General features: G+C 38.6%; 2 protein-coding genes across 2 annotated transcripts in view; one reads left to right on the top strand and one right to left on the bottom strand.

Annotated features, from left to right (window-relative positions):
• Positions 1-22,454, bottom strand: part of ACAD11 (acyl-CoA dehydrogenase family member 11) — a 30,213-nt gene extending 7,759 nt beyond the window's left edge. The window contains exons 1-13 of the mRNA XM_080338888.1: positions 22,257-22,454; positions 19,902-20,001; positions 19,541-19,666; positions 18,367-18,528; positions 17,743-17,907; positions 15,947-16,094; positions 15,260-15,381; positions 14,112-14,218; positions 13,864-13,987; positions 12,105-12,182; positions 11,586-11,724; positions 11,367-11,474; positions 10,132-10,230 (exon numbers count right to left, since the gene is read on the bottom strand). Coding sequence (XP_080195014.1) covers positions 10,132-10,230; positions 11,367-11,474; positions 11,586-11,724; positions 12,105-12,182; positions 13,864-13,987; positions 14,112-14,218; positions 15,260-15,381; positions 15,947-16,094; positions 17,743-17,907; positions 18,367-18,528; positions 19,541-19,666; positions 19,902-20,001; positions 22,257-22,393 — 1,615 coding nt within the window. The 5' untranslated portion in view covers positions 22,394-22,454. The remainder of the gene's footprint in view (positions 1-10,131; positions 10,231-11,366; positions 11,475-11,585; positions 11,725-12,104; positions 12,183-13,863; positions 13,988-14,111; positions 14,219-15,259; positions 15,382-15,946; positions 16,095-17,742; positions 17,908-18,366; positions 18,529-19,540; positions 19,667-19,901; positions 20,002-22,256) is intronic.
• On the top strand, positions 3,653-8,426 carry ACKR4 (atypical chemokine receptor 4). The gene is made up of 2 exons (XM_080338889.1): positions 3,653-3,760; positions 6,664-8,426. Exon 2 carries the CDS (start codon positions 6,683-6,685, stop codon positions 7,742-7,744), a length of 1,062 nt encoding a protein of 353 aa, XP_080195015.1. The 5' UTR covers positions 3,653-3,760; positions 6,664-6,682; the 3' UTR covers positions 7,745-8,426.
• Positions 22,455-22,510: the final 56 nt, after the last annotated feature.

Raw genomic sequence — 22,510 nt, 5'->3', positions numbered from 1 at the left:
TATTTGTGGCCCGTAGCTGTACAGTGCCAATGAGCTAAAATATCAGAGTGATAAGTTGTGTGTGTGTGGGGGGGAGATAAATCAACTTAGTAAGAAAAAGGTAGATCTCAAACAGTTGGCTCATTTGGGCAACTGCAGCAAGTGGGTGACCAACCCCAAAATAACACAACATACGCTTTGCAATGTACTACCCTGCAAAGAGAAACACTACACTCTTAAGGAGTATTTGACTCTTCTCCTTTTCCACAGAAGGCAAAGAATAGCACAACTGGCGTTTTTCGAACCACATTTATCTTGAAGTGAGGTTTACAACAAAAGATATTTTGACTTTCTGTAATCTCTTCAAAAAGTGTTGGGTAAACAATCCTCAAGTCACAGCCCTGCTTCAAAAGAAGGCAGATTTCACCATGTTGTATGAAAAAAAAATAATCAGAAAAGGCTTTCATGTTGAACTTAGTGAGGAATTCACTGAGAGCGAGACATCTGGTTAGTTGCTCTAAATCATTAGTACAAGTTTTTGGAAAGCAAATGAATATCTCCATTTCATATGTACTTTTCCCCATCTGAATATAGCACAGGAAGGCAGATTCCTGGCCTTTCCACTCCTTAGAGTCTGAAGTTCTCAATACCCAAAACAAATTTTATGCAACTTTGACCCATAAACGGCAGAAAGAAGAGCTGGTCTAATGCAAGACTCTGAAAGACTCCAGTGCTTTGGAAGAAATGCAGACTGCCTGGATGTAATAAACCTCTCATTTGTAAATGGCATTTGTACATGACTTACAGAATTCAAAGCAGCTGCTGGTGGATGGGGGAAGGAGACAGAGAAGCCTGTCGTTTTGGCAAGAGTTAGTACTAGTTTTGCAAGAAACTCACAACTGAACAAATAGAAATAGCAGATATTTCAGAAGGTCAGTTTTAAGTATATTTCCATACCGATAAGCTATTTAATAAGCTTTTTCATATATATGTCTGCACAACCTGTCCAAAACTTTTAAAGCATAATGCTGCTATATTGGCAAACATTGTAAGTTTAACTAATGTATTACATTTTTTAACTCTTCGTGGCACTCACATGGGCAAAGACAACGATATTTCAAAATGTGCGTAGAGGGTTGCTCACAATCCTGTTAGAAACCTAATCTCTGCTGTTAGGGGTGCAACAGATTTAAGCCTACTGATCTTCACCCAAACAACTCAGGTTCTTTCTGGTGGAAAGTAATAAATGTGGCACAGACATGGAGAGTACAACCTTTACCGAAAGAAGCTACGATATCACCTGGTTTCAGAAGCCAACAGCACTTAATTCTTGCAATCTAATTATCTAGTATTCGGTGTTCAGCCTTCAGATTTTTGGCTAAGATTATCAAGGTAGGATAATTTACTACTTGAATGCCCAGACTCCTGCCATGTTGGCTGCTGCACTGCTGAGCCCGGTAGGTTAGCGCTCTCTGCTCTCGTTTGTGGTGGGATTACAGACTTGGCAGCTTCCCAGAATGGTGCTGATGAACACATGTTCTGGACTCTCCTACAAGAATAAACTGGACTGAGTAGGGTGTATGGCAGCACGACATTGATTGTTGTAATATGGGGATCTTCTAACGGAGAAAAGGGAAGGCTGCTGTAATTTCTATCCACTTGTGAGACGTAGTTTTATCACATCTTCTCCAGATAATACCGCTGGGCATCTGGTTCATGTACGGTAAAGATTATAATGCAGCTGCAAGCAAACTTGCACAACCAGTAATTGGTGCTTCCCAGCTGGAGCTCACAGCCTCAGATGGTGCCAGTGAGAACAGCTGCTCTCAACTACATTTAGGAATGGTTTTTCCTCACCTTCATCCCACTTCTACACAGCCACAACCTCTTCTTAGTTCAATGAGATCCATTGACATTTTGCACTCTTACTTATCAAACAATTTGTGTTACTTTTAAGCCTCTAGGGCCATACTGAAATCTAGTATTACATTACAGTAATATTTCTGTACTCTGACTGGAAGGTCCTGCCCTCCCCGCACCCTGCAAAGTTATGAGGAGCTGAGGTAGTGTGATAAACAGCGCAGGATTTACATGAACTGCCTCCCTACAGCCTGCCCACAGGACCTCTTGGGCGCTGGTAACACAACTGTCTTTTCTATAAGCAACAGACAGATATTTCCACGGGGGCTTTCTCAGTTCTACCTGGTTATTTGGGACCATATTGAAACAAACCTCATCCAGGACACAGAGATTAACTTATTTTGAAGAGATACAGCTCAGGCCTCTAAGCAACACAAGCTGTGAGAAGCGGACGTGCTGGAAGCAACCCAAATGGCTTATCTGCCGCTGTGAAGAACACCAGTGAAGTGCTGCGATAACTCCAGATGAAAACACTACAGAAACATGCACAAACATTGCAGCACTCTTTCTCTGGACTCCAGTTCCTCTCCCAAACCATTTTTCTCTCTCATTGTGAATGCAAATGAAGGTAGAAGCATGTGGAAAACATCTGCCTGTTACATTCTTAGATACCCATTTTGAAAAAAAACACTTTCCTTTCACATATTCCAAAACAGTTGAAGCACAGATGGCTAATCCAGATGTGTCATGTGCATCGATTAAGCCAGCACATCAAAAAGCAAAACCTGACCTCTAGTCTGCTAAAAATCTCTGTGTTGTTTGGCATCGATATTGTATTTACTGAAATCCATTAGACTGCTACAGGATACAGGACAATTAAAACAAAAAAAAGCTGTGGAAGGTCATAGAAGGTTCCTGACACCCTGCACAAAGCATTCTTGCACAAAAGACCAATTTGAAGCTGTAGAGACTGTGGAAACTGAAGTAAGATCCAGTCACTTTAGGAATTCTTGGCACAGCTAAGTCCTTGCCTTAGTGCAGAAATACCAATGTCTGCACATGAGCTGCAGAACTTCTCCATCTTCCCTCTCCTGTAACAGTTTTGTCTCTTTATAACACAGACAGCACACTGCAAGTGGAAAAAACCTCATGGATGGAATAGCATATTTTTATTTTTCTTCCACAGTATCTGCCTGGCTTGTAGTGTCTGTAGAAATATTATCAAACAGTAACTTGATTATTCAAGTCCCTGAGAACTCTCCTACAGGGTGCAAGTCTACCTGCTTATACTCTAGTTGACAGTTTAGCACTTGCTTTCATGTCTCTTCCCTATCATCTTCCTGGTTTTGTTCAATATCACATACTGAAAGAACAACCTCCCCCATCTCACAAAAACTGACCTTTATATTGTATCCCTAAAAAGTTACTTAAAAAGAAGATATAAGGATCTCTTAAAACCTTATAGAGGCAGCCACCAAAAGCAGAGTAGTGTCCTGAGGAAACAATATAGTGACACCCTACAAGTCACCCTGCCCCAGAGAGGCCTCCTCCTCTTTCTCTCCTTTTCTAATTTTAAACTTGTGACTTGATAAAAGCCTTATAATTAGGTTAAAAAAAAAATTAACTTTCAGGAATTCATTTTTCACAGTGAAACAGTAAGAGGGTCTTGACCTTCCAAAGAACACTCATGTTGCGGTTGGAAGAGAGAAGAACGTAAGAAATGTACGTGTTCAACATGAAAAGGGTCTCCAGGAAAGCAGGAGTTGTATTTATTTAACTGGCAAGTCAAAATGAAAGTGCAACTGAGCTCCAGCTGAGGGTGTGGTGCTTGAAGACAAAATGCAATGTGTCAGACTAATTCAGATCATTTCACTGAAGCACCTCTCAGTTGCAGTCCCTGCTACTAGTCTGCTGACAAAAGGTTAGTTTTGTTTTAATATTTACTGCTCTGTATATTGTGATATACTTATCTTATTTAGATAGAGATGAGCTAGGATATACTATAGTTAAGCTGGCTTTACAGAGAGACATAATTTCGCTAAGGCATATTCTCATTTCCAGTCTAAAAATTAGATTTGTTGAAGAGGAGAACAGAATACTGCTTAATTAGTTTTAAAAAAATCCGTCTGTTTAAACTGGGGATATTAACTTCATTCAGCATGTATTCATGCAATCCCACGTCAAGTTTAAACACACAGAAACACTGAGTTTGTGTCTAAATGGAAGGCTGGAACAACTCTGTAAGAAAGCATGCAAAGCTGTCTATTAATATATCTATTAATATACCTCCTAGAAAACAGTACTTGAAAAAAACAGCTGAGGTTCTGAGCTGCTTGGGTACTTGTGGGCAGTTTTGTACGTGATAAGACTCCTTTTTGTGTATAATATTCTGAGAAGTCTCCAGCTGCAAGATGCAGTGTACCCACAGCAATTGGATTCTGTAAGGAATTCCACACGGGCATAAGGGGTCTTGCTGTGTAGGATGGCAATGAAACCGAGCCTGCTCCACCACAGTTCAGTACCTCACTCCCACGGGACCGTTCCGCTTTACGTAACGGATGTGTAAACGTGTGCCTGAGCAGCAACATTCACAGAAATGACAAATACAAATAGGTATGCCACCCAAAGCATAACTGTGTTTTTAAAGGGAGAAAATTCAACTGTTGCATTTGAGATAACTTTGTTTCCCTCTAGAACCTGGGTCAGACAAATGCATTTTCAGGCAGCAGAACATGTTCCTTGTCACAGCCAAACGGCTTAGTGATACACGGACTTCTTGAAGTTTGCACCGAAATGTTTATTGTTTTGCTTTCAAGCAAATTTGCCAGTGATCCAATTTGATTAAGCATTCCCAGATGGGTTCTGTAATAAGCATTTTAGAGCATAACCAAATCTTTTCAGTTGAACTTCTCATTTTCTAAGAGGATTAATCTCCCTCTGCAGCAGTTTCTCTTCTACTAAAAGAAAATGCATTTGCTACTGATGTCTGAATCTCTCCTCAAAGTACTATACGGCTGCAAAACCCTGCTAACACAGCTTGTTAGGCATAGAATAGATACCCCTTGACAAACTAATAAATAGAATTACTCTGTCTTTCTATTCTGCACGCTTCATTTAGGCAACGGTAAATGACAAATTACAAGACTTAAAATATGGGTAATCATTGTTTAAAGTTTAACAGGAAATGCTTTGAAATGTTAACAAAATAATCTAACAAAATCATTAAGGATGAAGCCAAACCAAACAGTTAATTTCTAACAAACACATAAAAAAAAAAAAATCAAGCAAAAATATAAATTATTCATTTCTTTCTATTTAATTATTCTGCACCCTGAATATGAGATCAGTCAGTAATTTATTTTTCCTGGTAGACAGAATACATTAAAAAAAAAAATAGGAGATACTGTTTATTATAAAGGTTTGGCAACCCTTTGTTTCAACCCTTATCTAAAAACCAGAAATGGTATTTTGAGTTTTCAAGCTTCCAAAAGCTTTGGGGCAGAACATCAGTTAAGAATATGCTTTCAGTAACACTGGCCTCACATTCTGAAACACTGCAGATGATGAGAAAGGGGGTTAATGTTTTTCATTCTCAGCTACTTTTTGCCACTGCTACTAAGAAATTTCAATCCCGTTTATTTCAAGAAAAGAGGGCATTGCAGGACTGTAATTTAAAATAGAAAGAATTTCAGCAAATTACTCAATGAATGCAATTACGGGAAAAGAAGAAAATACTGTAGGACATGGCTTGCTTAAGAGACAGCCTGAAGACACGTATACTCAGTCTTCAACCCTGAGCTGGCAGTGAGAATACAGCCTGAGTGTTTACAGAGCAAATCTGTCACGAGATAGTACATGATAAAACAGCAGTTTCTGAGCTGTTTGGGTACTTGTGGGCAGTTTTGTATGCGATAAGATTCCTTTCTGTCATAACATCCTGAGAGGTCTCCAGCTGTAAGAGGCAGCGTACCCGCAACAATGTGATTCCGCAAGAAACTCCCTGCAGACATGGCTTGCTGTGTGGGATGGAAACTAAACCAAGCCTGTTCTGCTGCTCAGCAACTGACCCCACTGCTGTGCTTTACCTACTGGGCATACATATATGTCCCTGAGAAACAAACAAGCACATTCTACCCATACTAATATGCCAAAGTTGCCAAAATTTATGACAGTAGGCACAGAATACTACTGCTTGCCTCTCAGTTTTAACCTGTTAGTATTCCTTATCCACTCTATACTAATAGCATTTACAGCCTTCAACTGGTACTACTTTGCTTTGCAGAGAGGAAGGTGTATTGTCAAGCCCATAAAACAGGTGTCAAACTCATGTGTGGGAGTAGTTAATTACACAGTCAAAAAATTACGTTTGGCTCTTTGAAGGCAACCACGAGGCTGCTCTGTCCCCCAGTGAAAATGAATTTGACACTCCTGCTAAGGGTATAGTCGAATTTATGTTGCAATGGAATATTGTCAAACATAACTGAGTCAGAGTGGTTTAAGCAATGATGGCTCAGCTGAAATGTGGAAACCAGTGAGGTGCACTCCGGGCATCTTGCAATCTCAAATGCCAAGGCTAATGAAAGCATTTCAGTCAAATCCATTTTACAATGCATTGCACACACAGATGTTGTGAGTTACCCCATATCATGTGAGAATTTGAGATTTTGTCTTCTGCCTCCATCACTGTCTAGCTCTATTTTGATTATTTACAAATGTATTCTCAATATCAAAGTTCTTTAAACTTGAGCAACCCTGAGCAAGGGTTTTAGGTTTCAACAGAAATTTAAAAACTTAAACCCGGTACTATTTATTTGTGTGTTGTAGCTTTGCCAAGGGCTGGGATATGAATAACTCAACTGATTACTGGATTGAGGACGAGGAGGATGATCTCAGCTCTGTTATCGATTACAATACATATGAGCTTCTCTGTGAAAAAGGTGATGTGAGAAATTTCAGCAAATTATTCCTTCCTGTGTTCTATGCATTGGCTTTCACTGTCGGAGTCGCTGGAAATTCATTAGTGGTCGCAATTTATGCCTACTGCAAGAAACCAAAGACTAAGACAGATGTGTACATCATGCATCTGGCCATTGCTGATCTGCTCTTGCTCTTCACGCTCCCTTTTTGGGCTGCAAATGCAGTGCAGGGATGGGAACTCGGCAACTCAATGTGCAAGATCACTTCTTCTCTGTACACCATGAATTTCAGCTCCAGCATGTTGTTCCTGGCCTGTATCAGTGTGGATAGATACAGGGCCACCTCTGAGCCCCGAGGTAGCAGAAGTGTTGGTAAACACTGCAGCGTCACCTGCATCTGTGTCTGGCTGGCGGCCGTTTTCCTCAGTATCCCTGAACTGATATTCAATCAGGTCAAGAAACACAATGACAGGAATGAATGCCTTCCTGTATTTCCAATGAACATGGAAACACTCTTAAAAGCCACCATTCAAATCCTGGAAATTATCCTGGAATTTCTGCTTCCTTTCCTTGTCATGCTAATCTGCTATTCAGCTACTGCTCGAGCAATCTTTAGATCTGCAAATGCTAAAAAATCGAGACCTTTCATGGTTCTGCTGGCAGTCGTCGCTACTTTCATCATTACCCAGCTACCTTACAACATTGTTAAGTTCTGGCGAGCCATAGATATCATCTACATGTTGATCACTGACTGTGATGCAAGTAAAACAATAGAAGTTGCACTCCAGGTCACCAGGAGCATCGCTTTGTTTCACGCCTGCCTGAACCCTCTTCTCTATGCCTTTCTGGGTGCCTCTTTTAAAATGCATATTATGAAAGTTGCAAAAAATTACGGATACCGGAGAAGACATCAACAGAATGGAAGACCTGAAGAAATTTCTATGAATTATGAAGACCACACTGAAGAAACAACTAGTTTCACTCTATAGACTCCCCATTACTTTCGTTATTTTGTATAGGCAAGCGAATTATATATTAATTATTATATACTAATTCTGGGGGTATTGTTTCAGCAGCTGTTTGTCTGCAAGTAAACTTTCAGATTAATTTCTGAATATGCAGACTAGGCAAGATACTACAGTACAGTACAAAGTGGAACACGGTGGTCAAAATTAATCATCAGGCAAGAACTAAATACTGAAATCCCTAGAAACAACTAGGGATATTTACTAAAAAAAAGTCATTTAAAAGGGTCAGTACTAGCCTTCAAACAGCTGTGTAACGAACAAACTGTACATGTCTAAATGTATAATTAAAACAAAAAAAGAAACCATCAGCAATAAAACAGCAGTACAGAAACTTTTGTAGCTACAGTTAATAATGTTTTATTTCTCCAACTATTTTGTAAAACCGTAGAACACTTGCCTAATAAGTCAATTTTTTCCTCAGCTATCATTCCATAGACACACTTGCACCTTGAAATGAGGTATCAGTTCACGCCTGAGAATTGAAAGAGAGAGGTGAGGCGGGGGGAAAGCCATTCTCTGTGTTTCCACATACGTATAGCAACAACATCCTCCACAAAAAACAGTAACTCCTTCTCTGTAATGACCAAAATTGACCTTTCACCTCTGCTAAAATATATGGAGATACAATAAAATCAACTAATACAAACAGTGCACTGGCTGTCATTTATTCATATCTTAATGTTTGTTTTGTTTTAGAAGGTACTGACATCTCTCATGATAGGCATTTATCAACCAGCAAAGGCTAGAGGCCTTCCCTGACGAATGAGAGAGGTTTTGACTCCATATGGAGTTCATGGTCCGTGGGATTTACAGTTTTTCCATTGAAAGGTACCAAAGGTGTTCCCTGCTGCAGTGCTGGTGGATATTCCAGGAAAACAGCAGTTTTCCATGACTCTCTGGAAGCATTTCAAATATATATACAAATAACACATTAGCTTTCAAAATGGAAAAAAAAAAAAAGTGGTATTAGAGCATATTGTCCCTGCCTTCAAACATTCCAGAGCTCTGACAAAGTGCCTGATCTAGGGCTAATGAAAGCCAACAAGAATCTCTCATTTTTAGACACTGTTCCTAGTTACACAATTGTGGACTGGAACAAAAAGCTCTAAAATGACAGACAAGAAGCAACAGTAGCACAAACAAGACACAAGCCTCTCCTCTCTGTTTGGATGACAAACTCTTAGAGAATTTCTGCCCAGTATTTTGAGAAACACTAGGGCGCAGACAGATAAGTCAGAAGTGCTTGACAGATGGTCTATACATGCACCATAAATCTGCCGTGTTTAAGCCATACTGGATTTACTGTAGACATGCAAAGAATCCATGCAGAGCATGGTAAGAAACTCCAGTTTTTCCAAGAAGCAAATGACTCCTTGCATGTGTGATTTATATTTTATCTTCACAAATACAGAGTGGTTGCACCCAGAGTGACATTCTGAGCAGGCTGTCAGGCTTCTGGAATTCCCAAACACCCAAGGTCCTCATGTCCCACTCAGAGTAAAAAGGAAAAAAAACCCAACCAAACAAAAATGAAACCAAAACATAAACCAAACAAAAAACCAACACCAAATCAAACAAACAGACACAAAAAACCAACCAGGCAGAAAAGACGATTCTAAGGCAGAGCTGCATGAATGTGTTTCTCAAACTTCTTGAAACTGCAGCACCTTTTGTGTGCCTGTCTTTAGGCAAATCTGACAGATCTAGTGATTTTTTTTTTTTACAAATAAGACAACCCAAATCATGCTTACTTTCTTATGCTTACTCTCCTTCTCCTAATTCATATAATTAATTTTATTAATAATATTTTGTGTGTATGACCTCCTACAAACTTTCCCATTACTTCCTTAGGAACTGCAATGCACACTTGAGAGACACTCACCCAGAGCAAAAGCAGCAGCCAGCAGGAAAGTGACACTCTCAGGTCAAGTGACAAGATAACGATGTCTCTTTTTGCCACCAGTTTTGCAGTATACTCAAACCTCACACACAAGCTGCCAAAGACAGCTTCATAAAAACAAAGTTTAAAGGCTATGGCCATATATGTGTAAATTATCTGATGGAAAGAGGTAATGTTTAAAGAACAACAGTAGCAATAAAGAATAATTCCTTCTATGATCTAAAGTCAGAAATTCCAAAAAGGGCCCAAAACCCAAAATTGCATTCGAGCCTTGGACTTCACAAAACAAAAGCTTGATTCAGCTCTTTCCACTGTTTCACATTCTATTGCCTTCACCCAAGAAGAAACAATTTTCCATCTTAGAAAAGGAGCACAACTTTTTTTGTTTCATCTGCTCTTGGAAAGAATTTCAGACTTAGTCATTCTCATTTAAGGTGTCTGTACTTACCACTGCTCCACCACTTCTTGCCATTGATCACGTAACTGTTTCCATCTCGCTCAATGGTGCACTGCATATTGGCGGCATCACTTGAAGCCACATCAGGTTCTGTGTTAAAGAAAAAAAATAAACCAAACCACTGAGTTAAATATACAGGTAGTACTATCACCACGGATACAGGTATCTAGGTACACTGTATTGACCGTAATGCTGTTTTGCTCTCAGTTAGAGAAACCGTTTTCAGAACCTCGCTCTGCTGGTGGTCAAAGGCTTTCTATCTTCTAACAACCTGTTATTCATGGCTAGTTTAAACTAAATTCTATTTGGGCTCAGACTACTCTTAACAGCCTTCTTACTTCCCTGGTATTTTTAAATCCTTCCCTCTTCCAATGTACTTATAGATGTATCTCTCCTCAGCTTTTTTTTTTCTTTTTTTAAGTAGATTTAAGATAATTTTGTGATGGTTTATGAAATACGTTACACAAACCAGTTGTCAGAAAAATGTCATCAATTATTGTTTGAAATAGGAAAGACTCTTCCTCTCTCCTTTCACCATTAACTTCTTTTATAGGCAATATTCTTTTAAAGCTAAAGCATCTTTTTGCTCTTGGTGAACACACTGAATCATAATTTGCAAAATAAGGGTCCAGCTCTGCAAGACCAAGCTCTCCCAATTCCCGGTGACACAGAAAGATCAAGATTTTGACTTCACATGTTCAAAAGTTACATCCAGGCCTTCCACACATGCTGAATACTATGAGCTTTCAAGAACCAAAATGAAGATAATACTGAGCTACAGACATAAAGCAAGCACATTGTATGTTTTGTTAGTTAGATTCAGGTTATGTCTTAACACTGCAAAACAACACAACTTTGAACACGATAATCAGACTTGCACCTAATTCTTCCTTTCTAGAGAAGCCTTGAATACATTACAAAAAAAGAGTATCTGTTGTATCTATTGTAAACCATTTTGGTACAATTAAATGTGTTTTACTAGTATTAAAAATAAACTGAAAATACATGGAAAGCAAATACTAACTACTGTAGCGATGAGACATGGTAACTATCAGGGAAGGGCAGCAAGGGTGCTTCACTTTGCATTCACACCTCATGGATGATTTCATTTTCAAACACATATACAGATACAGTGGGAATTTCTGTATTAATTGTAGTTTTGTACTTTTCAGACATGCCATGTGAAATTTCTGCCAATTGCCTCTTTCTTCTCGAGAAAAATGTACCTGTCATGCAGTAGCAAGAAGTAATTTTCCCTTCTAGGAGAGGCTCCAGCCACTCTTTCTTTTGCTCTTCAGTCCCATACATGTGGAGGACCTCCATGTTCCCACTGTCTGTAAGAAAACAGCAGTTGTGTTTACTTGTGGAGACACACAACTTGTAAGGCTTAAGATGCTCAGCTTTTCAGTGCTTTCATGCTGTAGCTATGGGACAGGGTGGCTAACCTGGTGCTTGACAGTTGAAAATCTCAGGAGCAAAGAAGGACTTCCCCGTCTCCTCAGCTATTAGTGCATAGTCAAGTTGGCTGAGACCACTGACAGCTGGGAGAAAAAGGTTCCACAAACCTTCTGCTTTGGCCATTTCCTGTTCAAAGAATAAACAGAGAAAAACACTAGCAATAAATCTTACCAAAAAAATAAAATATGGCTTGATGCCCATTTTGCTTCCTACCTGCCTAACATATTGCCCAATATATCTGATGCCTTTTTTTTCAATAGCTGTTTTCAATAGGTACAGTCTTTAGAGTTCAGACATATATACCCCTCAAATAACTCACTTTTGCTTTCCTCCTGTCTTATTTGTATGTGTCACCTCCTTTCATACACTTCCTTTCCTTACACTATTCCTCATACTGTTTCTTTCCATGCGGAGAAGCTTTTCCCACAGCATACACCAAAGTTACGTTCCATGTCAGTGCCTGTTTCTTTTACTGCTAGTGCTCAAGGATATTTATTATCCCATACCTTCAGTCTCTCAAAGAGTGGTGGTTTCTTCCATTTTCCCTCAGTATTTCCATGTTCAGAATAGTATTTCATCATTTCCTTAGAGAAAGCATTAAAAAGATACTTGTTTAAAGTAAGAACACATGTAACATATACAAGTAATAATAGGGTGTCTTTTCCACCCCTACACCCCAAGAAACCAATAGAAAACATTCAACACAGGTTTTTATTATATAGTTGGTTGCATCATAAAATTAAAAATGCAATTCAAAACCAAACTGCAATCTATTCATTTTGCAATACTGTAAATGCTTCATGGAGATGACCCCAATCAGTAACTCCTTTCATACAGGGAAATGCTTTGGGGTGGTTTAAAAAATGTGGTGATGATGGTAGAAGGCCAGTGTTGGCTGATGATACAAGTAACTGTTACCAACAGTATGCACAAGAGGCATAAATCCAAAAGTAAAACAAAAGATAAAAGCCAGACACTTAAGATTTAGGTTTCCCATCACAACATTCATACATATAAAGCAGTTAATCTTTTTTTTAACTGAGAAAAAACACAAAGAATACTTCCTTTTTCCTGTCAAAATTATTCCTTAACAGATTATGTAAACAGTTGTTCCAACCAGTGATTAGTACTAAGTAAAACTGTGTATTCAGTAACCCTAGTATTTTCACAACTATGTTTTAGCAAGGCCCAGCACTTCTTCAAAGTTGGTCCTGAACTAGTTTTAGAATAAATAAAAGTAGTGCCCTCTTCTGAAAAATCACACAATAAGACAAATTCTAAAGTAGAATTTACAAGCCATGATTCATAACTTATTATCAGAAAAAACCTAGAAGCGCAATGCTACTCACATGCAAAACTTGTGTGGCTATTTGTGGTTCATTTGTTTCTAAAGCAAGTACATTAATTATTGCAATTATTTCTCAGACAATCCAAAACTAGTTACAGAAAGACTTTTAAGAAACTTTGCGTATCAAGACCTTCTTCTCTCAGCCTCTCCTTGTGATAGGCAGATGCACTAATGTTTTAGATGAATATGTTCCCTGCACTTCTGCCTGATTGCAAAGAAGAAGAAAAAACAATCAAACAAACAAAAGCTGAAAAACCCAATTCTGCTACACAAGTCTTCTGTGCTAAACGTTGAACCAACATTTTCTAAGTGGAAAATTTCTAATCTCCCTAGGCTAAGAAGTAAAATGCTTCATCTTATTTTCTCTTGCACTATCTGGGGACTTCAGTGGATATTTCACTATCTGATTTCAAACTTCCACTCGTATGAAATACACTCAGGAATCACATTTTTTGTCGTAAAAGTCATACCTCAAAAAAAAGAGTCAAGAAACAGAACCATTCAACTTTGTATGGTTAAAACCAGCAGTTTTCATCTTTTAACTAAGCATCTTTGCGTTTAGTATGTAAAACTTCTAGGGTTTTGTTAGTGTTAAAAGTATTTTTGGCAAATGCCTTTAAAAAGTATTTCTTTTTAAAGAGAATACTTTTAAAACTTTTTGAAGTTTAAAAAGTGACACATAGCATTCATTAACAATGCACACAATAATTTAATTCTGGAAAAAAAAAAAAATGCAGACTATAATGATTTCTGTTAATATTTTGCAATGCCGCAAACACCACTGCATGAAAATAAGGCTGTTTAAAAAAAAAAAGATGAAAAATACAGGAGGGCATGACTTCTGTATATAGCTTTACATTTTAAAAATTCTACTCATAAAATGCTCATTTATAAATAGGTTTACTAAAAGTTTTTACCTTCTCAGCTGGATATATGTGCTCCTTCATGAACTGCTTGACCTTCAGTAGAACTTCTTGGCCTTCCCTACTTTGACGGAACAACTCTCCAGAAATGCTGTGATGTGTGCTACTGAAAGATGACCTAAAGAAAGCATTCAATGCAATAACAAGTAATAATATAACCTACCTTATACAGGTATTTAAATAAGAGAAGATGTTGTAAAAGCTTTGCGTTCCCTTTGACCAGGAGTTTAGATTACCCTCACCTTTGCGAGAGCTCTAACCCTCTCTCTGCCAAAGGCTCCACAATCTTAGCAAATTCATGACTATTCTCTGCAGAAGCATTTCCAATGAGATATCTCGCATATACACCCTAAAACCAAAGGAGAGGCATTTATGGTATAATTATGCACTTAAAATTGTCTATTTCTTTTAGATTGGTGATTTCTTTAACTATGAAAGCAACACTTAAATGCACATATTCTTACTAGGAGAAAATTAGGGCAGACAGATTTTCTTGGGATGTTTCACTATTGGTTTTGGTCCATTTCTGATATAATGGAGAAGCTTGGCACACAAGAGAAAAAACGCATACCCCAGCTACACTAAACTAAATGAAAATCACAAAAAATAGTAGAGAAAAGAAAAAGAGAAAAATACAACCACACATGATATTGCAAGCCCAGCCTGTGCCTTAAGCCAACTGACAACAGTACACACACATATGATTATTATCCACAACTACATTAACTATCCACATATATACTCTTACTCCTAATTAATACCAATTAGCTTACCCCACATTGGTTATGATGATCTCATGCTACAACTCATAAAAACATACTTATGCCTTACAATGGATGAATATCTAATTAAGCACTTTCATTAACAATGGATCAATTAAACTTATTTTCTCCTATAATCACATCTCAAGATTGGCTCATAATAAGCTGAGTTCACAACACAACCATTTTCATCTGTGGGTGGCACCAACAGGATCTTATACATCTACCCTGCTATCTACTTTTACGAGAGCTGCAGAAACTTAGCAAGATCTTTATTTCTCAGTAATACAGGATTTAAATTAGCCAGAGAGTCCAAAAAGGTAATGACAAAATTGCCTGCATACTGGAACATCATTAAGAAAACATGCCCATATCCACATTTTCTTCTTTTTTAGACTACTTTCATAAGAAGTTTGCTATATCTAACACAATGTACTTTATGTAGCAAGAATTATATCCTAGAGAATTCCCAGTCATAAGCATCTAAGATATGGCTTCTAAAGGAACAAACTGAAATACAATTGTGACAGTTATTTTTTACATATGATTCATATTTTGGACAAGTATTACCAAACTACAAATATTCATAATAAAAATATGTCACACTTCAGCAAATGTGAGTGTATTACCTGGGCTATTGCTGCCAATTTAAAAGATGACAAAGCGAGAAAAAAATTAAAGTTGGGTAAAGTAGTGCTAATACCCCGGCAGCGGCAGTAAATGGAAACCAGTTCTTCAAATGAAGGAGTTTCTACAAAAAAACAACAGAATATTTTAGAATAGTCAAGTTTCTATTATCTTCTTCCAGCTCATTATTCAAACATTTGTACAGCTTTTCAGCTTTACAAGATATTCCACTTATAGTAAGAAACATGATTTATTGTTTCTCGTGACCTAGGTGTGATACAGAGAGCCAAAAGGAAATAGGAGCTGACAAAATTCCAGGTAAGCATAACACTTCCTACTGCTCCCCACCTCCACTCCAGTCAGCACCATGGTGGTTTTTTGTTTTGTTTGTAAATAAATGACAAATTTCCATTTAAATTTTAGTTTTCTTCACTCATCTGTAAGAAAGGTTCAAAATAATCTTCTACAGAGGCAGCATGCAGTGGCTATGCCACAGCTTATTAAAACATGACTACCTTAAACCTCACTACCAGCATGTTTCCTACCATGAAGAAAACCGTGGAAAAGTTATTTTCAAGGGCAAAATCATGTGCTTATTAATTTAACTTTTTATTATTGTTTATAAAGGTAACATACCAAATACAAATCAACCCTAGAATTAATTTCAACAAAAAAGATTAGTTTCGTACCTAAAGTGTTTTTGAAATTCAAGACAGTTCCTTGACTTAAGTCCTTAACAGACATAGGCCAGAAGTAGAAGAGCGTAGCATATGCTAGATCTGCTAAAGGATGACCAGTAGTTGAAAGTTCCCAGTCCAGCACTGCCAAAACACGAGCCTTAAATGAAAATAAAAGCCTCAGGTGAATACTAGAAGATAAACTATCTCCATCCAAAAATGTACAACCCACTTAATATCCAATTGCTTGTTCAGTTACTATGTGTTTAAAATTAAAAACATGCACTGTTCTTGTCTACAGCAAAAACAGATCATGTAAGGATCTGTAGAAAATTAACATTCACATAAAAGCAGAAAACCAGGCATTTTTCCAATAAAAATCTGTTCGAAATCCTACATTTTTGAGTAGTGTTCTTCCTGTCAGAAACTTCTAAACTCTTCTAGGCAAAACATGATTGAAATAAAATATCCTGAAAAACAAGATGGCATTTTCTTTGCTTCCAGTCCCGTTGCACAGATACTCACAGACAGACCATGCACTACAAAACTTCACTTATCACAGTATTATGCATTGATTAACACTCAAATGAGGAACTGAGTTTCTTAAACACAACAGTCAATCACTGGTCAGATAGTGACATGAGCCCCTGCTGCAAGCGTCCTGGCCACAGTGTCTTCAGCTGGATGGGCTGAGACTCGCCAAACTTTCTTTCTGATGAATTCTTATAATCCAGCTGGTCTGTCACCCTGAACAACCCCTCCAGCTTACTCATGATCTATGGCTAATTGAACTAAGTGCAAAAAACTCTTCTACAAGGTAATTCCTGCATGTACAGGAACAATTTCTGCAGATTTTTGAAATACAATCTTTTAATATTAGACATGGTTTAGTGCCAGAGTTAGGTTAATGGTTGGACTCGATGATCCTGAGGGTCTCTTCCAACCAAAATGATTCTATCATTCTATGACTCTCATATTTTTCTTATTATTTAATATTTTATAATATGACATGTTGAATATCATTTGAAATTACCTATGAACTGTTTTGTTGGTTCTTTGAACTACATCAGAGCAACTGGAAGAGTCCCTGAAACCATGCACAACAATGGGAATCTCTGGGATTTGTTGCTTTGTTGTGAAGAAGGCATTGCAGAGTCTCGGTCACAAATCTCAAGCATACCTTCTGGTCACAACACAGCAAATAGGATGAAAAAAATACTGAAAATGCAATTGTGTCGATAGGTAGGTAACACACATTTATTTCCACAAACTACAAAAAAATCTCTTCCTTTTCCATAAAGATGAGTCTTTCAGGGTCTCTGTGATCTACATATGCTCCATAACTAAGCAGTTTGGGCAGATTTTTCTTTGCTTCCACTAGTATCACATATCATGCATTCAGATACTGCTCCAAAAGTCATTGTTGTTAATTAAAGCCATACCCCAGATTTCAACAGGCTTTGGATCAGATGCTTCTGTAGTTTACTGAAGTGAGCCTTCAGTATGTCCTTAAGTTGCACTGACTTCAATAGGATTTAAGCATATGAAATGTTTTGTGCCTGGACTTTGAAGTAGGGACTAGAGCTAATAAATAAATTTACTAACTAGCTCCTGCAATAAAAATCAGGACTCTTATTAGGTACCTGAACACCAAACACAGAATATAGAGAAGAGTTAAATTCACTACTGTTCCTTTGAAAGATGCATCATGTACTAAAACACCCATGCAAGTGTCCCATTCCATGGCAGGAGTACAAACAAATACAGGACCAAACCCTACCAAACACATGCAAATATGTTTTGAATACCTCTGTTGGATGGAAGATGATGTTATCTATTCTGAAGTCCCCATGAATCAGGCGTTCTTCATTATCATTAGGTGGTAAGTTGTTTGCTAACCACTCAGCCAGCTTGTTCATGGCAGGAATATCTGTATGAGCAGCTGCATCATACTGTCTTTTCCATGTTGATACCTAAAGAAAAGACTTTTCAACTGATTCACAAGTTTTTCAAGTGCACAAAATTCTGAAGCACACGCTTCTAGGCTTTGACTATTACCATGTTACCTTTAAATTCAGTAAAACCCAGTACCTTTGCATTTGCAAATGTGAACTGTGAGATCAAAAGATGCAATGAAAACTACCTCTATTTTCTGTTTCAATCCTATTTGCATAGCCCAAATCTAACAGTATTCCAAAAGCAAATGAGTAAAATTCCCTGACTATAGCACTACAGAATTTATCTGAATGTGGCCATACCTTTATACTGTGCACAAATAATAGAACAAAATGAAGGTGTCTAATAGTGTCTAATAGATAAAATATGATGGTTACTTTCACAAGTCATTAATAATTAACAATTTAGTTTAGCTTGCAAATCCAAAAAATCTTCAAAGACCTGGCAAAACAAGGGAATTTTTTAAAGAGCTGTACCTGTCTTCTGCAGTATCCTGGTCCTCTACCATATTCTTGGAGACCCAATGACCGTAAATCAAAGGAGTGCAACAGGGCCAAAGTTTCTATCATTGCAATGTACAAAGCAGAACGCTCTGCTGGGCTCACTTCAGGCAGTGAGAGATCTCGGAAGATGCGACCCTAGAAATATCATAAATCAGATATTTGGTGGGATGTACACATCAACATCAGATGAGGAGAAGTAAATTTATACACTTCAAAAGCAAAAACAAATGCAGTGAACCAACACTTCCTATGCAATCAAAAATTCCTTCCTCATTTATTTTATTCCTTGCCCAGGGCAGATGAAGGGGTTAACTGTAATCTCAGACCATCAGTATACAGGATATCTATTGGCAGGCAACTAAAATAACAGATATATTCCATAGATCAAAGGCTGAATTAGAGCACTCAATCCAGATGTCCTGAAGCTTGAAAGCACCAGGAAAAAAAAATGTTATTGTATTGTCTCTAACAGCTAACTTCCAGAAAAAATATCAATGAAGACTTTGTGGAGGGAGGTGGGGATTAGGCAGGGAGAGGACAGGAATGGGTGGGTTGTATGTATAAACAGGCAAACCATCCAAAGAAATTCACTTGCATTCTTCTTAAAAGCAGTTTAATATGTTTAGAAGATGGCTGTGTTCTTCTATTTTCTCCTTTAACTTAGACCCTGCGAGTAAAAGACTGGAAAAGAAAAGAACTACTCTTCTCTGAGTTCCTCAGTTTCACTGGTTTGCACGGCTTCAACATATTTACACAGCTAAGGCACCAAGAGAACTTTTTTGCTGAAAGATTCTGCATGAAAAAATTGTATAAATCAGATTTCGTATTGTGTAATAGTTTATTCAACATGATCAACATATGATTGTTTTCTAAATACACAATGTATTTGCTAAAAACAGTGCACTGCTGTCCATTTCAGAATGGACAGACTACACATATACATCCTTAGAAATGTGAATATAAAGGTAGTAAATAAGTGAGAATCTTTTATAGCTAGCACTTCTTAAAATTATCAGAGGATTATTTATGTTTGTATCACAAAACTTGGTAAATGCTGGATAAGGCTGTAACAGAAAGGTTTTACACCATTTAAAAGCAGCCTGTAGTAAGGAGAATAAAAAAAAATCTCTCACATTAGAGGACCAACCTTCACATGCTGCATTACGTAAAATTCTGTTCCAATAACAGAAACGTCACTGCAGTATAACAGGGGCTCAGGCACTGGAAATCCAGCCGAAAATAAGGCTTTCTGCACATGATATTCTCTATCGACCTAAAGAAGATACAGAAATTCAGGTTAAAAGAAAAGCTCCCAAACATACATCAGTATAGCAAATGACAATGTCTCCTCTTAAATGTTTGGTTATGTGGATAGCATAGAAAATTGCAAAGGATCTGGCAATTCATTGTGTTTCTGGACACATTCAGCAATGTGTCACAATATCATGTATAGGACTTATCCACCTGCAATACAAAGTGTTTACAGTTTGCTGAAGAATGTTACTTACCTTGTGAGCTCTTGGTAAAAGGGGGCCGTGGGGCTTCTTCCTGAGCACATAAGCCTGCCCGCCCTTCTGAAGATAAAAGGTTGGATTTGACTGGCCTGAACTACAATGAGAAAGATCAGAATTACTTATGAATTCAATTACTTACAAATTTGCAAACTTTTAACAGATACGATGTAAAATGCACTGTGACTTGGCCTAAACAAAATGGCAAGACAGGGGAAAGGGTTCTTCTCAAGCGTTTGGTCAGTTGGTTGGGATTTTTTTTGTTGTTTTTATTGTTGTTTTTTTATTGGGGTTTGTTTGTTGTTTGTTTGTTAGTTTTGGGAGTTTTTGTGTGTGGTGGTGGTGGCTTGGATTTTTGTGTGTTTGTGTTGTTTGTTTTTGTTTTTTTCCAACTGCAGTCATACAAGGATGCAGGTAATAGCCTACAAAATTTGAACTGAGAGGTTCCATTCCCTCCTATAAGAAAGATGTCTTATTTCACCGTGGAGAAGTCACAGATACTCAGTTTGTTCTCCTATGAAATGGAGATAGCATTTACCTCTGCTCCCTAAAGAAACATCATTCATGTTTTCAAGGTAGGCAGCTGATACTAACTTTAAAGCTTTCCGATTTGGAGGGAATTAAACAGAAGAGAATTAACAGTAGCCCATGACTGTATTTATCCTTTGGTGAGCTCTATTTTTAACAACTTCAGTGCAGAGAAAGCTCTCCAAATAACTGATGAATTCTCGTACCAAGCCCCACTGTATGCTAGCTATGCTATCATCACATATATATGCTATGCTTAAGGGACCACCTATAACAACTGTAAAATTTTTAAGAATGAAAGTTGCAGTGCCAAAGAATCACAGAAATTCGACATTTCAATCGCACAGGTGTAAAAGAGAAGGACAACTAGTTAAATCATTCATAACACCTCATCCATTATATCCCAATCAAGCTTATTGATCTTTATTTTCCCCAAGGCTCTGTGCTCATCTGCATGCCATCCTCTCCTCATTCTGGATCATTTTTAAGACCCATTTTAATGTAGTTCAATAGAAGATTAGACAACTACTGGAAAATCAAAATCAAGTGAAATTTTTCCCCGTGGTCCCCCTGACTTTTCCTTTCTCCCTGAGGCAGTTAGGGCATAGTCTGTAACACAGTTCAACAAATATACCGCAGAAATATTTTGCCTTGCACAACAGCGATTTATATCAGCTGAAGCCTTGAAGTACAGCTACAAGAAACAATGCAATAAAAGTAAAAATACTGGCATATTTTAGTAGATTTTACTATCAGCTACTCTCCTGAGGCCCTCCTAAAGTGTCCTCCACTGAAGTATGTGCGAAGATTAGGGTACAGCTGGGGATTCAACACGTTTCACATTTGCATCAAAAGACAGTGAAAAATTGTTTAATATTTCTTATTGATAGCTGCAGATAAAGCAGTCATGTTGATAAAGGAATAAATCCATATGTTTAGAATAATTTAACTTCTAATAGCTAGCTTCTGATTTAAAGTCTCACAGCCACAGCGCTAGTTTGTTGAATGCAAATGAACTAATGTGTGTAGCAGCGGCTTTGGAGCCCGGGCGCAATGTGTTGCTCTCAGGGTGTTATTGGGAATCTCAGCACAGCGTTACACTGTTCTCATGGATCTCCTTATCTGGCAATAACTTAAGGCTTTTAAAACTGATTTCTTAAGCCACGTATGTGCTTCTGAACATCATTAGTTGCTGTGCAATTAAAGAGTAACCAGATAAATCAAGATTTATGAGTAGGCAACCAAACAAATGCATGTATACTCCAACAGAGCGCACCAGGGAGGATCAAAAGCTTGTTTTTCTGAGGACAGTGTAAAGTCCACTCAACACCGTGCCAGCCTGCAATGGGCAACCACAGCCACAGGATCAGCCTGTACCACAGGTCACCTTCACCACCACCGTAAACTCTTGACTCCTCAAAGAATCATTTCAGTTGGAAGAGAACCTCAGGATCATTAAGTTCAACCGCAACCTAACTCTAGCATTAAAGCATGTTTCTAAGAACCCCATATATGCCTTTTAAACGCCTCCAGTGACTCAACCACTTCTCTGGGCAGCCTGTTCAAAACGCCGACAACGCTTTCCATGAGTAATTTTTTCCTAAGGACACTAGGGTCAAGGGCTCTCACTCCGGCCACCCTTCCTGCCGGGCAGTGAGCAAAGCTGCGACCTCCCTCCTCACTCCACAGTCACCCTTCGGGCCCACGCTCCGGCTCTGGCGCTCGGGGCGCCCCACAGGTCGGCGGGCCCCTGTGACCACCCATGGAAGCCGCCGCTCGCCCCTCACAGGCGCAGCCAGCGCAGGGCCGCGGCCCAACCTTTACCTGTACTGCCTGACAGACAGAGTCCCCGCGAGCTGCCGAGGGAAGCCGCGCAAGTGGAGGGACAAGTACCGCTCCAAGCTCCCCTTGTCGAAGCGGTGCTGCCCCCTCACCTCGCTAGTACCCGCCTCCGTCGCCATTTCGCTGCTGCGACGGTGGCCTACGGCCCGCTCACCCCGCCTCACCGCTAGGCAGAGGCGCCTCCCCCTCCCGGCCTAGCGGCAACCGGAAGTGGCTCTGTCCGTCAGGGAAAGCTG

The sequence above is a fragment of the Nesoenas mayeri genome (genome assembly GCF_963082525.1).
Source record: "Nesoenas mayeri genome assembly, chromosome: 2".
In the NCBI taxonomy this organism is placed as follows: Eukaryota; Metazoa; Chordata; class Aves; order Columbiformes; family Columbidae; genus Nesoenas; species Nesoenas mayeri.
This window is presented reverse-complemented; position numbering and strand designations above follow the sequence as displayed.